We start from the raw sequence: 16,908 nt of genomic DNA on the forward strand, positions 1-16,908 counted from the left end.
AAGTATATAGGAAAATTTCAGACAAAAGTTGTTTAGTTTAAAGGGAAAACAAAGATAGGCATTTAACTTCGATTGGTATTCATCATTTTGTGCATAATAATCTTGCGGTAAGATTATTGAATCAATATAGTGAAGAATCGATAAATTAAAAAAAAATAGAATATTTCTATTTATAAAAAAAATTAGATTTACTTCAAATTTTCGATTATGATTTTTAATTTTAAGAAATTTTAGGTCTACTGCAATGATGATTTATTTACAATAATAATAAATAAATACTATTTTGACGTGTCAATGTGATTACGTGAATTACAAGTACTATACAAAAGAAAAATGAACAGATGTAATTTCATTTCTTTTTAACTGCAGTTTCTGAAGTATTGTTTAATTAGTGTAATAATTTTGAATCTTTGCATATGTTTATTAAAATAATTTATAATGTATTTATATAACTTTTTTATTTTACAGATCCGGAAAAATAAAAAAAAATTAATCGGCTGCTCAGGCGCTGTATAAAAGCTGCCATAAGCGCTGAATTAGAACATCGGCTGCTAATAGCGCTGAATTTTGGCTTGCCCTAGACGCCTGCATCCAATTACAAAAATTAATTTTGTTCGGCCTATTACGTATCCAAACTAAAATTATTCGCTATTATAGCGTTTTCGTCTGTAATAGCGCAGATTTTTGGCTTGCCCGTGGCGCCTATACAATTAGAAAAAGTATTTTTGTTTTGGGTCTATTACACATCCAAATTAACAGTATTCGCTTTTGTAGCATTTTAGTCTGCAATATCTCAGACCTTTCGCCTGCTCTAGGCGTCTAATTAGAAAAATCTTATTTGATACTTGCATCACTAGAAGGCTGCCCCAAACGCCGTATATCTATAACTAAAACTGTCCCAAACAACTGAAAATGGATCATCAGTGTCACAAGTTCCATTATGGCAATAAGGAAAAGAATATTTTGGCTTTCAAAGAATGGTTGACGGAAACGATGATAGACAGTTTCCATGCGCTACTCGAGAGCAATTCTGATTATGCACCTCGACCTGTATGGTTGACAATATTTCCCGATCAGATTGTTCCACTGAATAATTCAAAGAAGAAGCATTTGCAAATACTGCACAGTGATTTTGGTGGTGGACATTGGGTTGCTTGCCATTACGATGCAAAATCTATTATTATATATGATTCTCATGAAGGTAGTCGTAATGCAAATATACATAATTTGAATGGAGAAATTCGAATTTTTGTGGACAGATTATTTCCCTTTCATGATTGTCAAAACAATCTAATAGTTTTTCCTAAAGTTCAGTCGCAAGGTGACGGTTATAATTGTGGTCCTATGGCAATTGCGATTGTTACATCTATTCTGTTTGGCGTAAATCCTTGCATCGTGACGTATAATCAATCGTTGCTAAGACCTCATTTGTCCGCAATGTTTGAAAAACAAACAATAACTCATTTTCCGTACCTCTATGATTCAATTGCTCCATTAACGCTACTGCCGTTGGAGACATTGAAAAGACGAGAGAGGGATGCACTGAGAAAAAGACTTGCACGTAGTAAAAAAACTGAGGAACAGCGTTCAAAACGAATCGAAAAAGATGCTTTTTCTCACAAAGAAAAATATTTTATGAATCCTGCAACAAAACGTCAGATAATGCGTGATCAGTACCATAAGGATCCTGAAACAAAACGTCAGATAATGCGTGATCAGTACCATAAGGATCCTGAAACAAAACGTCAGATAATGCATGATCAGTACCATAAGGATCCTGAAACAAAACGTCAGATGGTGCGTGATCAGTACCATAAGGATCCTGAAACAAAACGTCAGATGGTGCGTGATCAGTACCATAAGGATCCTGAAACAAAACGTCAGATGATGCGTGATCAGTACCATAAGGATTCTGAAACAAAACGTCAGATGGTGCGTGATCAGTATCATAAGGATCCTGAAACAAAACTTCAGATGGTGCGTGATCAGTACCAAAAGGATCCTGAAACAAAGCGTCAAAAAATGCGTGATATAACGTTCGCAACGCTCGTACCCAGACGAAAACACAATGCGATGCCTCTCACTCGCACCCGCATGCTCTCCGGTCCGATGAGCTGGTCGCCGCTCATAATTTTTGGATTCGACGGATTCAACTCAATCTATTTGCTGACGACATAGCTCGCCTAAAACAACTACGTTGCGTCTCAAAAACTAGTCCATTAGCTTCGCTTTCTCCTTACATAGACAGAGACAGCTTGTTACGCGTTCGAGGCCAATTAAAGCACGCAAGCCTGTCAGATGACGCTAAACATCCGCTAATTTTAAAATCACATTCATTGGTCCACCTCCTTATCAAACAGATTCATGTTGCGGCCCTACACGCCGGTCCGCAACTCACACTCACGCTCCTGCGACAACAGTATTGGCTAATTCGCGCTCGCGCCACTGTGCGTACCGTCCTCTACCAATGTATTGTGTGCACACGGGAGAATGCACGCGTGCCCGAACAGCTTATGGGCGACCTGCCGGATTTCCGCGTGAACCCGACTTCACGCGCCTTTAATCATACCGGCGTCGATTACGCGGGTCCGTTACTAGTGCGTACGACTAAAGGTCGTGGTCATAAAGCCCAAAAAGCTTACCTCGCAATTTTTGTATGCATGACCACGAAAGCACTGCACCTAGACGCAGTATCGGATTATACTACCGCGTCGTTCCTTGCCGCGTATCATCGTTTTACCGCACGTCGTGGCATTCCGCATGCAATGTACTCCGATCACGGTACCACGTTTCAAGGTGCCGATCAAGAGCTTACGGCCTCCTTCCATGCAGCCACGCGTGATCCAGCATTTCAAAATTACATAGCTCAAGAAAATACTGCATGGCATTTCATACCTCCCGCTGCGCCGCATTTCGGAGGCCTATGGGAGGCTGCCGTACGCTCTGTGAAACATCACATTAAACGCGCTATTGGAACGCACACCTTAACGTTCGAAGAGATAACCACATTACTATGCCGTATCGAACTTTTCTTAAATTCTCGTCCCATCGCTTCCGTGTCCGACGCTTTAGACGATTATACCGCTCTGACTCCGGGTCATTTTTTGATCGGCGCATCCTTAAGCTCGATCCCGGAGCCGAGCTTACTCGAACTCGCCGAAAATCGTTTATCTCGCTGGCAACTAGTGCAGCAATTAAGCGAACGCGTCTGGAAGGCATGGAAAGATACGTATTTGAATACCTTACAACAACGCCCTAAATGGCGTTCTGTACAAACTCTAGCCACACCCGGTAGATTAGTCTTACTTCGCGATCCACTTGCCCCTCCAAGTCGATGGAAGCTTGGGCGTATAGTTAAATGCCATCCAGGCAGCGATCGGCTCGTTCGAGTCGTTACTGTTAAAACGGCTGAATCCGAGTTCAAGCGCCCCATTACAAAACTTTGTTTTCTTCCGGTCGACATCAACAATGATAGCGAACATCATTCCGCCATGGCGGGCGGCATTGGATTGTAACTGTCCGATTGAATATTGTAAATTTACGTTAAATTTCATTGACCGCAAATATTGTATTCATATCGAATGTCAATCACATTCGAGGCGGACGGTATGTTGACGCATATCATAAATTTGTATAATCAATAGACTCTTATATTAATCGCTTGTATATCAACGGAAAGGTTCGATCGTTCGAACCGACACACGACAACATTATCGACCTTGTACACCATCCCATGTGATAAGAGTCACGCTGTCACGTGTACATTTTATTTACTTCTATTCTTTCGTCGCTCCGATTCGCCGAAACAAACATCCGATCCCGAGAAAGAGGGGATTCCGTGACGAAAACTCGGAACGCTCCCGAAAACCGAGAATCAGATCTCTGCGAACCGTGCTATCGATCAGCTGCAAATACAAGTAAACATATGTTCGTTGCTGTAATCACTTTCCTCTCGGAGCGAGCCTTTACGAGGCTGTACAAGCCACCAGTCGATCAACAATAATTTGAATTAGAGCGACGCCGTCGCGCCTACTGATATCGATAACAGAAACTATAGATAATTACCAGTTCATATCTACAAAATATCTACGATTTTAACCGAATTGAATAAGAAATATAAAAATATTTGATTAAAATACAGTAATTAATTATGAATGTAATAAGTTCATACTTCCACAAAATATTGGCAAATCTTCTGGGCTTTATGACCACGACCTTTAGTCGTACGCACTAGTAACGGACCCGCGTAATCGACGCCGGTATGATTAAAGGCGCGTGAAGTCGGGTTCACGCGGAAATCCGGCAGGTCGCCCATAAGCTGTTCGGGCACGCGTGCATTCTCCCGTGTGCACACAATACATTGGTAGAGGACGGTACGCACAGTGGCGCGAGCGCGAATTAACCAATACTGTTGTCGCAGGAGCGTGAGTGTGAGTTGCGGACCGGCGTGTAGGGCCGCAACATGAATCTGTTTGATAAGGAGGTGGACCAATGGATGTGATTTTAAAATTAGCGGATGTTTAGCGTCATCTGACAGGCTTGCGTGCTTTAATCGGCCTCGAACGCGTAACAAGCTGTCTCTGTCTATGTAAGGAGAAAGCGAAGCAAATGGACTAGTTTTTGAGACGCAACGTAGTTGTTTTAGGCGAGCTATGTCGTCAGCAAATAGATTGAGTTGAATCCGTCGAATCCAAAAATTATGAGCGGCGACCAGCTCATCGGACCGGAGAGCATGCGGGTGCGAGTAAGAGGCATCGCATTGTGTTTTGGTCTGGGTACGAGCGTTGCGAACGAAACGAAGGATATACGCGGTGACGCGCAGTAATTTTGGCCACGAGGAAAATCGGGATTTAAGCTCCCAATGGTTTACCAAGCATGTCGCGCAAGCTTTTGAATCGCGTAATTCACTATGCGTTGCCGGGATGTCGGATATGACTGGCCATTGATTGAACGAATGTGATAACCATGGTGGGCCGTGCCACTAAAGTTGGTGATTAATAAGAGAGGCAGGGTCGGTACCGCGAGATGCGCAATCTGCGGGGTTGCCGTGCGTGTGCACGTGATTCCATTTTCCATTGGGAAGAAGCTGTTGCATTTTTGAGACTCTATTCGCGACAAACGTCTTCCACCGCGAGGGACTTTGACGTATCCAAGCGAGGACGACCATGGAAACGCTCCAACACCAATAATCGATATCGGGAAGGTGAAGAGCAGAACGAGCGAAATCTATGAGTTGTGCTAGTAGGAGCGCAGCGCAAAGCTCCAAACGCGGGACGCTAATGGTTTTGAGCGGCGCGACTTTAGACTTAGCGAGGATCAGAGTATTGGTAATGCAACCGTCGCCCGAAATGACACGGAGGTAAAGCGCTGCCGCATACGCTCGCGTGGAGGCGTCTGCGAATCCGTGTAATTCAATTCTGTTGTTCGGATAATACTGCGTCCAGCGCGGAATAGTTAACTGCTCAAGGAGAGGCAACGTCAATTGAAATGTTTCCCATTCGCGCAACATCTCGACGGGAAGCTCGTCATCCCAATCAGACTTCGTCAACCAGAGATGCAGCAGGAAAATTTTCGCGGTTACGATAACGGGAGCTACCCACCCGAGTGGGTCGAAGAGTTGCGCGATGACTGATAATATTCCGCGCTTAGTTTTCGCGACTGTTATTAAATTCGAAACTTGAAAGGTGAAGATATCGTGTTCCGGTTTCCAGGTAACTCCGAGAATTTTAATGGAATCGTGATCGTGCAAATCTTTGTTGGTTGCGAGTCCATGGTCGGAAGGATCGAGATCTTCAAGGAGCGTAGGGCAATTGCTCGCCCACTTACGCAAACGAAAACAGCCTTGAGATAGCAACGAAATTAACTGATCTCGTGTTTGTTTGGCAGTTTCAAGGTCGTCGGCGCCGAAAGTACAGTCGTCGACGTACGTTTGCTGTAATAGAACCGGTACCGCGAGCGGAAACTGTGAGCCTTCGTCCTCGGCTAATTGCCGTAAGATTTGCAAGGCCAAGAATGGGGCAGCGGCGGTGCCGTAAGTGACGGTAAGAAGTCGGTATTCGTCGACCTGAGCCGTCGGAGACGATCGCCATAAGAGGCATTGATACTTCGTATCGAGAGGGTGTACTAAAATCTGCCTATACATTTTGGCGATGTCCGCTGATAGTGCAAATCGAGGTTGTCGCCATTGGAGGACGACCGCTACTAGATCGGTTTGCAATTTTGCTCCTACATGAAAAGCGCTATTTAATGATTTGCCGGTGGCGGTGTTGCACGACGCGTTAAACACAACACGAAGTCGGGTTGTATTGCTATGTTCACGGATCACGGCACGGTGTGGAATGTAGTACGCGGGAGCTTGGGCGGGAAATTCGGTAGGAAATATCTTAGTCATATGACCTAGGTTTGCGTACTCGGTAAGGAATGCGGTGTATTCCGTTGCTAACGATGGGTCGGTTCGAAAACGACGTTCGAGCCGTTCGAGACTCTTCAACGCAGGCGAATCGAGAGTCTCCAAGGTCGCGAGGCGGGCCATTTCTAAAGGGAAGACGCACGACGTAGCGTCCTTCCATGGTGCGGTAGTGAGTCGTCACAAAATGCTCCTCACATTGGGTGTCTTCCGGACTCGGATGAACGCGGGCTAGGATATCTTCGAGTTCCCAGAACTGTTTTAAGGTATGCTCAAGATTAGGTGAAATGTTAGTATGATATGCGGGTACGGAATTGCGGGGGCAGGTTTCGACGGTAGGACCCGAGAGAATCCAGCCGAACGCGGTATTCTGCGCGAACGGTTCGTGTGGTGTTCCCTTGTGTGAACCGTCGCGATGAATATTTCCATACATATCGGCTCCAATTATTATATCGATTGGCGTAGGACTCAGGAAATCAGGATCGGCTAATTCGAGGGCGTCGAGGTGCGTCCACTTAGTGTGAGACGCAACGGGAGGTAGCACGTATTCCGCGAGCGAACACAATATTAAAGCCGTCGTCGAATACGCGGGATTGTTACTTTTTACGGGACTAATTTTGATATTTGCTGCGTAGCGTGCGGAAGTTTTTGTTTGACCAACGCCAGTAACGCTTAAATTTTGCTTTACTCGAGGAAGACGGAGTAATTGCAAGATTCTCCGTAATGAGTGTCACAGCCGATCTTGGATCGATAAGGCGCTGCGAGCGGGGGAACGAAAAATGGAATGACGCGACCGTGCGCGGAGGACGACTGGTCAAGAGAGAGCGATAGCGAGCATGAAGGACGGGAATAAGCTGGGCCATATTGAACGTGTGAGCGGTTAAGAGGACAACGTTTTTATTGGTCCTTGTTTTCGATCTCTTCTTGTGAATGTGACAATTCAAGCATACGGTAAATTTGCCGTGGTTTCCAAGGTGAGGAGGCAGTGTGAGTCTTTTGCGTACATTTCTCGACCAACGTGCTTGTTGGTGCATGGCAATCCTTTAAGCCATGGTTCGCAGCTAAATCAATTATAACCGGCGGGGTTCGTTTAATAATTCGAAAAACGGAGCTAAGGGTATAAGCGGCAAATTGTGTAAATGGAACTAAAAACAATGTAGGCCCTTACAGACCGGGCACATTTGCAAATTAACCGGCAGTTGTATGGGATGCTACGGCATTTGGCCCGATTTGTTTAAAGGTTTGAAGAGGCTAGTCCGCCGCGAGTCTCGATGGTTTCGTAGGGGCAGATCAGATAAAAGCGGCTAACGGCGGAATGAGAAGAGAATCTAATAAATTTGTCGAGTTGAGCAATAGGAAACGCGGTAATTTTGCGATTCGATAATCTCTTTCTAATTCAAAGCGCTTTTCGAAGATTGGTAGAAAAGTTTGCGAAAAGGGGGTTTGCCGCCCGCCCGGGGGTGCCGCCTGGCCGGGTTCCGGAGGTTTCCCCCGGCCCGGAGGTGGCCGCCCGGCCCGTGGTCCCCGTTCCCCCCCGGGGGGGCCCCCCGGGGCCCCGGAGGTGCCCCCGGGGCCCGGGAGCCGTCGGGCTTTTACCTTATTGTCCCGGATTTTTTTTTGTTTCCTTTTTTAAATTTAATGCAAATTTATCGTTTTTGCATTCCCATAGGCATCGTGATAATTTTTATCGACAATAGGACTTTTCGATCGTTCGCTCTCCGCGACTAATGTCTCGATTGAACGCGCCTTTCGGCGCTCGCGCTCGCATACGGCCGTGCGTAGGACCGTGCGTCGCCGACCGCCTGGCCGGCCGGTTGGGTACTATAAGAGATACGTCGCGCTCGGCGCGTCGAACGAGTCGAGCGAGTCCGGACGAGTCGTAAACGTACTTTCTCGAGTCTCTCGCCACTCCGGCGTGTTTCGACCGCTCTCCGTACCGTCGCCGACCGCTTGGCCGGTCGGTTGGGTACTATAAGAGGGTAGGAGAGATTAATATTGTACGTGTCGCGCTCTCGACGTTGACAAACGAAGAATCGCCCGAACGGGTCGAGAACGGATTTTGTCGAGTCGCGACTCTGACACGGAGAGAACATTTATATAAAATGTTTGATTTGGAAACCACGAATATATAAAAATAATATACGATCGTCGCAGAACGCGCCGCCGCCAAGTCTTCTCATGCTTGGAGGTTGCGTGTCTCGCGAGAACGTACGTTCGACTCTCGCGTCGTCTCGTATTCCTCTTCGCCGGGGATTACGGTGCGGCTCTTCTCGTTCGTCGCCGAACGCGCGCAAAATTAACGCACACTTATTTATTACGAGCACAGCATTGCCACGAGTCGGTGTCGCAAGACCGAATGGCTCTTATGTGGCGCGCACGCCTCTAGTGTGGTTGGCCGCGCGGTTCCCTCTCGTTTCGTACGCAGCAGCGGAATCGTCGCGCTTACCGAGCATCTACTCCACGGATACGAGTTTGCGGGAAGAGTTGCTTCTTCCCGCTCGCTTTGTACGCCGTAGCGAAATCTTATTGCTGGTCGTGTGCGGTTAAACGCGTACGAACCAGACAGAACAGTCCTCGACGTCTAAGCATCGCCATCGTCGATCTAGCGTCAGGGTGAATCGCGCGGTCTCTCGAGACCGCGCATCATAACATTTGGGAGAATAAGAACACGAGTATTTTGATCTTGTGGATTTTTGAACGGAGAGGAGGAGGAAGAAGAGGAGAGGCGGCGGCGTCGGGGGTTTACTCTCGCCTCCGTCGTTCTCTCGTACGCTTTACATAATAGCGTTAAACACAGCAGAGTGTCGCCGACCGGCTGAGCAAGACCGGCGGCAAATAAAATGGCACATACGAGCGTGTCGCGCGCGCGTCGGTGTTTCGGCATCGAACGCGCGCGCGCGCGAAAAAGAGCTAGCGACGAGTCTTCGGGCTCGCTCGCGAGTTACTCCCTTGCGAGTAACCGAACACGAAGCTCCCTGGTTGATCCTGCCAGTAGTCATATGCTTGTCTCAAAGATTATAAATGTAATTTATTGTAATTACATTTTTATTTTTTAAATAATACATATATACGTTCCAAAAAAATAAGCCATATTATTATATATGTACGTGTGTGTGGGTGTGTAACTATCATTTAATACACATTCACGTTAAATCACATCATTTAATCATATTTAATAACTATATCACTAACATATATAATTAATACTTATAATAAATCATTTTTAAAGTAATTTTTTTAAATTCTAGTTATCACTTTATCAGAATTATGAAAAAAAATTGATACAATTGTTAGAAAACTTAAATGTGCATAACTTTTTAATATATAGGCATTAATAAAATAAACATAGTGATTGTTAATTTTTTATGCTACAGCTACGCATAAAAGTACTAAAATACTTAGAACTTTAAATTACTGTAATATTCAACTGTATATATTATTATAACTTTTCTCGTTTTATACTATAATTAAAAAATAATATTTAATAATTACTTTATTGCACTTACAACTATGCATATGTATTTAATACTGTAACCATTTAAATAATAAAATATATATATAATTACTGTGTATGAAATTAATACATTCAAAATAAAAAAAGTACATATGCAAAAATAAACTCTATAAAATCTATAAATAAACGTAATAATAATAAACTGTGCAATAAACGTAATAATAAACGTTCAAATATTTTATTTATTATATATTAAAATTATTATATTTAATAACCTGTCCTTTTCTTGTTTAGATCTCCTCATTTTCGCATCTCTTTTTTTGTTCTTCCTTTTTCCTAAAAAGAAATATGTGATTGTTATACATAGGTGCAATAAGTCAATTCTGCAATAAATATTCTATACAAAAATAACAATAAGTTCTTAAATGTTGTATTTAATTTTAAAAAACTAATACACGCAATAATGAACAGATAGTGCATGTGTTCACCCTCTTTAAAATCAGTTTCTTATAAAATAAAAAGTTTGAGATAAGATGATAAAATAGTTAAATTGAGGTATATTATATATAACTTACAAATCTCGGTCAAATCTCTGCTTGGCTAAAATTAGCCATCTTGCAATTATATCCTCAACTTCCTTATTTGTTAAATTGGTTCTTGAAGTTCGCGCAGCATCTAACAACAAGTTTAAACAGATATGTGTGGTTATAGATTATATAAAAATTTAAAGCGACTTAATTTTATATATATATATATGTATATATGTATATATACTATTCAAAATTATTTTATATTCCTATGATTACATATTATTGAATAATGATATTAGAGTTCTAATAGCATCATCCAATATAACCATGCATAGAATGCTATATATAAAGTGTCAAAAATATGTCAATAAAACATTTCTGTGATTAAATATTTATATACTTACTTATGATACATATAGTAATGCGAAGATTTTTAAAGGCATTTTTCAATTTTGCACCAGCCCAACTATATTCCATTGCTAATTTATTTGTTAAAATATGTTTCATCATGTACGAAATCACATCATGATGATCCTTACCTCCTAAAAAGCTCAATTGTCTTGTCTAAAAATATAAAATAATTTAATTAATATTAGTTTATGATCTAAAAATATCAAAATAATAAACATTTGCTTTTCTCTTATAAAAAAAGTTAACATTACTTTTCTTTTAACTTCTTTAAAATTATTTAACATTATATAAATAAATAAATATGTCCAAAATATTGCTTTTTATAAGACATTTCAATAAAATGTTTCTAATCGTAAGTATAAAATGATAATATTTTGTATATACCATTTCTGTAGCAACACATTTGTTTTTTAATTGATTATCAATTCTCTGTAATTGTTCTACGGTATCTGCTGGCAAATCGAAATCATAATGTTCATTTTTTTTTAAATCCGTTTCCTCATTTTTTCTTATGTGATTATCCAACTTTATTAAACGTTCATCAATTGTTGTAAGATTTAACAATACTGCATTTAGTTTCCTGATAATTAAATTATGAAAATCTGCAAAAATAATTGACACATATTATTGTATATCTACTCATTGTCAGATTATATAAATATTACGAATTATATACCATTTTAAATATGTTTACAGTGATATAAATAAAAAAAGTTAAAACTTTAATAATATATATATATATATATAGGTAAGCTTTTACAAAAATTTAAAATTAATAACAGATATATTTTTACCTAAATCAATCTCAGCATTACAAGTATCGGATAAAGATATTGTATCTGAATTTTGTGGAACAAGGTCATCTTTATTTGCTGTTCGATGTTCTTGTGAACTTATAGATTTACTATATGTAACTGCAGACTTTTTAGACTGAATATTAATTATTTTTTCATTACTTATTTGTATCGGAGGCTTAGTTATTTTCTTATAATTTTTTATCAGTGGTTTTTTTATTTTATAAGTCATTTTGCTTTTATTTAAATCGTTTGATATATTAGAAGCTTCATCTAAATCATTGCTTGTGTCAGTTCTATCTGAATTATCAGAAAAACTTGAAATTTTTTTTACTCGATTCATTTTCTTATCACCTTGTATTAATGGTGTCTTTATTTCACAGATTTTGCTCTTATTTATTGTTAAAGCTTTTGGTGTATTAGGAAAATTATCTAACTCTAAATCATTGCGAGTTTTTAATTTATTGATGCTTGTGTCGCTTGTATCAGAATTATCAGAAGATGAACCTGTATTTTTTTTTGCTCGTTGATATCTCGATTTTTAGAGGTTATTTCCATCATCACCATCTATATCGGATATTTGTTCAGCTAATTTAAGTTTGTCTATAGCTTTATCATATGTATCTAAAACGTATAAAATTTTTGAATATTAAAAATTAGATTTTTGTTTTTATATATTTTATAATCAAATATCACTTTATATTTAAATTTTAATATATACTTTTAATACATATATATTATAATTTTAATTTATATAATTTTTGATAAAAAAATAAAATACATTTTTTATATTACTAACCGCTGCTACCAAAAATACGGATTATTTTATATAATTGCCAATCATCAGAAGGAGATATTCTTTTCATAATTGCTTTATTTATCTTAATTTGACTTGTATATGATGGCCATTTACATTCCTTATTATTTTCAGTTAACCATTCAGAAGGAACAATTTGTAAACCATCTTCGAACTCCACAATATTATACGCCATAATAACTGTAAATAAAAATTGATCAGCATTGAAATTATAAATAATCTATGATGTAAATAATATGATAAAAATGTGACGATAATAATAATAATAATAATAATAATAATAATATTTGCAATTTATATTAGAGTATTATAATTACGTTTAATTATTTAATTACAAATGCAAATTAATATTAAACATGTATTATTCAATTGTGTGTAACATCGGAAATATAATATAATTTTTATTATAAGGCATTTTCAACATTTTTGCTCTAATTTTATCAAACTCCCATGTCTGAAGATGAGAATATTCAGACATGATACCAATATTTAAAGTTAATGACGAAATAGGCTGTGTATATAAATCTTCCACTAACACAAGTACTTTGCCAATAGCATACATTTTATTGTCATTAGATTTAATGAAATTTAAAATTGACATTATTTGTCCATTTTCAAAAGAAATGCAATTATTTTTTGGATCATCACAGTTAATATAATATTGATTATTGCAAAAAATTTTATATTGTTGTACAGAAATGAAATCTTTCGTAATAGGACCATCACAATGAGAGCGTGTAAAACATTTTTCCATATCGTATGAATTTGAATATATTTTGAATGTTTCATTATTATGTATTGTCTCAATTTCTGCAAATCTTCTTGTTAATTGCTGTAATGGTTGGTTAGTTTTACGAATTAATTTCTTTAACGTAGACATATAATTCTCAAATTTAAATGCACTAAATTTATCCAGAGCACCAAATTGTTTTACGTCTGCAGCAAGATGTAATAAATTATGAATATTATGTGAAATATATTTAGAACCGTAGATAACTTGAAATGATTTTACAAAATGTTTTAATAAATTTTCTGCATATTCTATAATAGAAGTTTGATATGTTAAAGTAGGATGTGCAAGAATTGTGATTGCTACATGTAATGTTAGAAAATTTAAATATACATTTTCTTGTAGTATTCCTTTCAATATAATAGGACCTGTATATAATAAAAATTGCCGATATTCTGTGGCTTTCCAATGTTTGATATACTTTAATGATCTTGGTTTTCGAGCAAAATCAGAAGGAATATAATTGCGTAACTTTATTAGTTTCTTAGAAATTTGTTCTTTGTCTGAATTTGATAATCTTATCTTAAGTGGTCTTGAAAGCCATAACATAATAAGTTTACGCATAACACCCAAACATACCAGGTGCATATAATCTAGTGGCACATTTGTAACTAAGCCTAGATTTGGTATATTTTTTAAAATTGTGTCACCAGTTTGATAATCAAGATTATAAGATCCAGTAAAAAATTCTTTATCATTACGTAACATCATATTAGATGTGTATGGAAAACATATATGTCCTTCTATATTATCACCTTCAATAATGCATTTAGTGCAACTATTATATCCAGTGTGTCCTTTTACATTTAAAATAAATGATTTAGCAGGAGCGTCACAAATTATTGCTTTAATTTCGACTTTTATGATCTGTCCCTCATAATCAATCCCATTATTTATAAAAGCAATAGCATCACCTACAAACATTTTTAAAAACTCATTTGCATTTTTTGGTTTTCCTTCACCATAATATAAGGCAATGACATATACATTGTTTATAATATTATCTGCACATAATATTGGCCATAAACTCTTTGTGGAAGACTTATATATAGGTAAACCATCAATATTTATTTAGAGAAGTATTTATTGAGGAAACTATTAATCTAAAAGGAATATTTTCCTTGTGGATCTTGGGGAGCCCATAGGCTTTAGGAAGAAGAGAGTCGCTTGAAAATAAATAATAATATTCTTTTTTGTTGATGAAATCTTTTTTCAACCATTTTTTTAAACAAATATTGAGTTCTTTTTCTATTTTTGTTGATGGATTGTTTTTAACTATGGTATACGTAGAATCGTCTTCTAGGAGACTCTCAACTTTTTTTATATAAAATTCTTTTTCTAGTGCGACTGTAATGCTGCCTTTATCTGCTCTAGTAAATAAAATATTAGGATTTTGATTGCAGAATTTAATTGTGTCTTTATGCATGTGAAATAATTTTTCTTGTATGTCCGTTTTTTTTGTCGTTATTGTTTAAAAATAATGAAAATTGTGGAATGGCAGCATTACGAATCGAAGTAAGATTTCTGATCCCATTAGAATTGCTTTCTATATCTTTGATGAATTCGTGTATAGCTACTTTTTTATTTAAGTTAACTGGGAGACTAAATTCACCTCCCAATTGTAATAGATTGGTTACATTGGGGGGAATTTTTTTATCAGTTAAATTAATAAACCATTTCTGGTTAGTTTGTTGTAGAGGGTTATGTGTAGCACAACGAAAACTGTTGGCAGAAACAGTGTTATCAACAATATTTGTCGATGATATTGTTTTCAATTCGATAGGATCAATATTTTTAATGTACTCTGTTTCATGCGATTTACGTAGCCATAGGAATTTTTCTTGTGTATGAGATATAATTTTTGGTTGAACAAAGAAAAGGAGTTGCAATGGTGATTTAAAATCTCCTGCCAGATATAAGATGGTAAAAGATTTTGGAGAATTTGGAATTGCCTTGACCGTTTTTTATTAAGTGAGTTTAAAGTTCTATATAAATCAAATATCTCTATGTTAAGAATTTTATATCGATTCTGTAACGGAATGTTAATTTAATTATTTAACTATTAATAAAAAAAATTTTTACACCTTATTTATTTGCTCGTTCAGTTGGCCTACTATATATGATTTGTTTAATTTTTCTAAAAGGAATGTTCTGTTTGTGAATTTTAGGGAGACCGTAAGCTTTCGGTAGTATGGAATCACTAGAGTGCATAAAATAATATTCTTTTTTTGAAATATATCCTTTTGTTAGCAAATTTTTGATAGTGTAATTGAGTTCTCTTTCAATTTTTAAGATTGGATTCTTATTGACCACGCAGTAAGTGTTAACATCTGCAAGAAGTTCAGTCACTTTATTATTGTAAAAATCCCTCTCCATTGCAACTGTCACATTACCCTTGTCAGATCGCGTAAATATTATATTGTTGTTTTCTCTGCAAAATTTTACTGTGGTATTGTACATATCAGTAATTTTTTCGTTTATTAAATTCTTTTTGTGAAAATTATGTAGATAATGATTAAATTGGGGGATTGCAATATTCCTAATAGTTCTGAGGTTTTGTAAATTATTTCTTTTTCCATTAGCTTCCAAATCTTTGATAAATTCATGTATGGCAGTTTTTTTGTTGGAGATGGGAAGATTGAAATTACTACCCATTTGTAAAAGATTAGATACTTTTAGTGGGATTTCTGTGTTCGTTATTTTTATTATCATTGTATCTACTAAGAAATAAATCAATTATGTGTAGACATTACATCTCTCACTAATTTAATATGCTCGTTATAGTTGGCCCTGTCTTTCTAAATCTTAATTTTATAATATCACACGAGCCTTGTCTTTAAATATCTAATTGTTTTCCTTATTAAAATTAATTATTGTTCCGGAACCGTTGAAAATAATTGAGAGTCTCCGCGAAAAGTTTAAATGTCGCGCGATCAAATATATTGAGAACCATAAATCGTCGCATTAGCGAATCACGAATTTCCACGCGACCGAGGCATAGCGCGTAGCCGATCCTTCTCACACCTCTTTGCAATTCGCATTCGCGGTCCTTTTTCGCCAACTCAAGTGGCGCGGTTGTATCGATTAGGATCTGTCGCGCACCCCCGATCATGCCTATCTGAGTCGCTAATATCCTTCCTCGTTTCCCGTTCCTTCTTCTTGTTCCGGCTCTCAGTGTATTAACACATTGTCCTCGTTATTGGAGATTCGTATCACGCGTGGTTCACATAATCCTTCGAGTCACGAAAGTGATTCTTTTCCGCCGGTCATCGGCAAAAATTTGTAGAATATTGGGCAAGCGATATTTTCCATTATTTCAGTTTTATTTGTGAAATACATGCATAGCTCGGCTGCAATTACGACCGCATGTATCACCACGTGCTCCGATATTACAGTGTTCCGGAGACTCTCAGAGACCTCGATTTCGCGAACGGTGCATCGCGCATCCGCGTTCGGCTCTTGATCGCTGCGATCTTTGTAAAAATTATCGCGAGAAGATTTCCGTCGAGTACGCGCGCAGCAATTACGATCAAGCACAAGATGTCCGTCCGTTCTCGTTAAAATTTTTGTCCACCGTTCGCCAAGTGTGTTTAATTCGAACTCGAAACTTTAGTTTTTTTTGTGAAAGATCGACAACTTTAGTTTTTTTTTGAAAGATCGAATAAACCTTTTTTAACCATATTCTCAGCTGTTAACAATCAACCCC

General features: G+C 37.9%; 2 protein-coding genes across 2 annotated transcripts; one reads left to right on the forward strand and one right to left on the reverse strand.

The window, feature by feature from the left end:
* The first annotated feature begins 912 nt into the window (after positions 1–912).
* LOC146720971 (uncharacterized) lies at positions 913–3,515 on the forward strand. The gene is made up of 2 exons (XM_085487562.1): positions 913–1,149; positions 2,361–3,515. Exons 1-2 carry the CDS (start codon positions 913–915, stop codon positions 3,513–3,515), a joined length of 1,392 nt encoding a protein of 463 aa, XP_085343688.1.
* Positions 3,516–4,981: 1,466 nt separating this feature from the next.
* Positions 4,982–6,532, reverse strand: LOC146720972 (uncharacterized). The gene has a single exon (XM_085487563.1). The coding sequence runs from the start codon at positions 6,530–6,532 to the stop codon at positions 4,982–4,984; it is 1,551 nt and encodes a 516-aa protein (XP_085343689.1).
* Positions 6,533–16,908: the final 10,376 nt, after the last annotated feature.

The sequence above is a fragment of the Nylanderia fulva genome, unplaced genomic scaffold, assembly GCF_048542155.1.
Source record: "Nylanderia fulva isolate GAGA-0341 unplaced genomic scaffold, ASM4854215v1 Scaffold574, whole genome shotgun sequence".
Classification (NCBI taxonomy): Eukaryota; Metazoa; Arthropoda; class Insecta; order Hymenoptera; family Formicidae; genus Nylanderia; species Nylanderia fulva.

Excerpts from the sequence above, each read along its gene's own strand:
- LOC146720972 (XM_085487563.1), bottom strand. The coding sequence starts at position 6,532 with ATGGCCCGCCTCGCGACCTTGGAGACTCTCGATTCGCCTGCGTTGAAG.
- LOC146720971 (XM_085487562.1), top strand. The coding sequence starts at position 913 with ATGGATCATCAGTGTCACAAGTTCCATTATGGCAATAAGGAAAAGAAT. Across the intron at positions 1,150-2,360 it reads ATTTTGGTGGTGGACATTGG|ATTCATGTTGCGGCCCTACA; the intron begins GTTGCTTGCCAT and ends CTTATCAAACAG.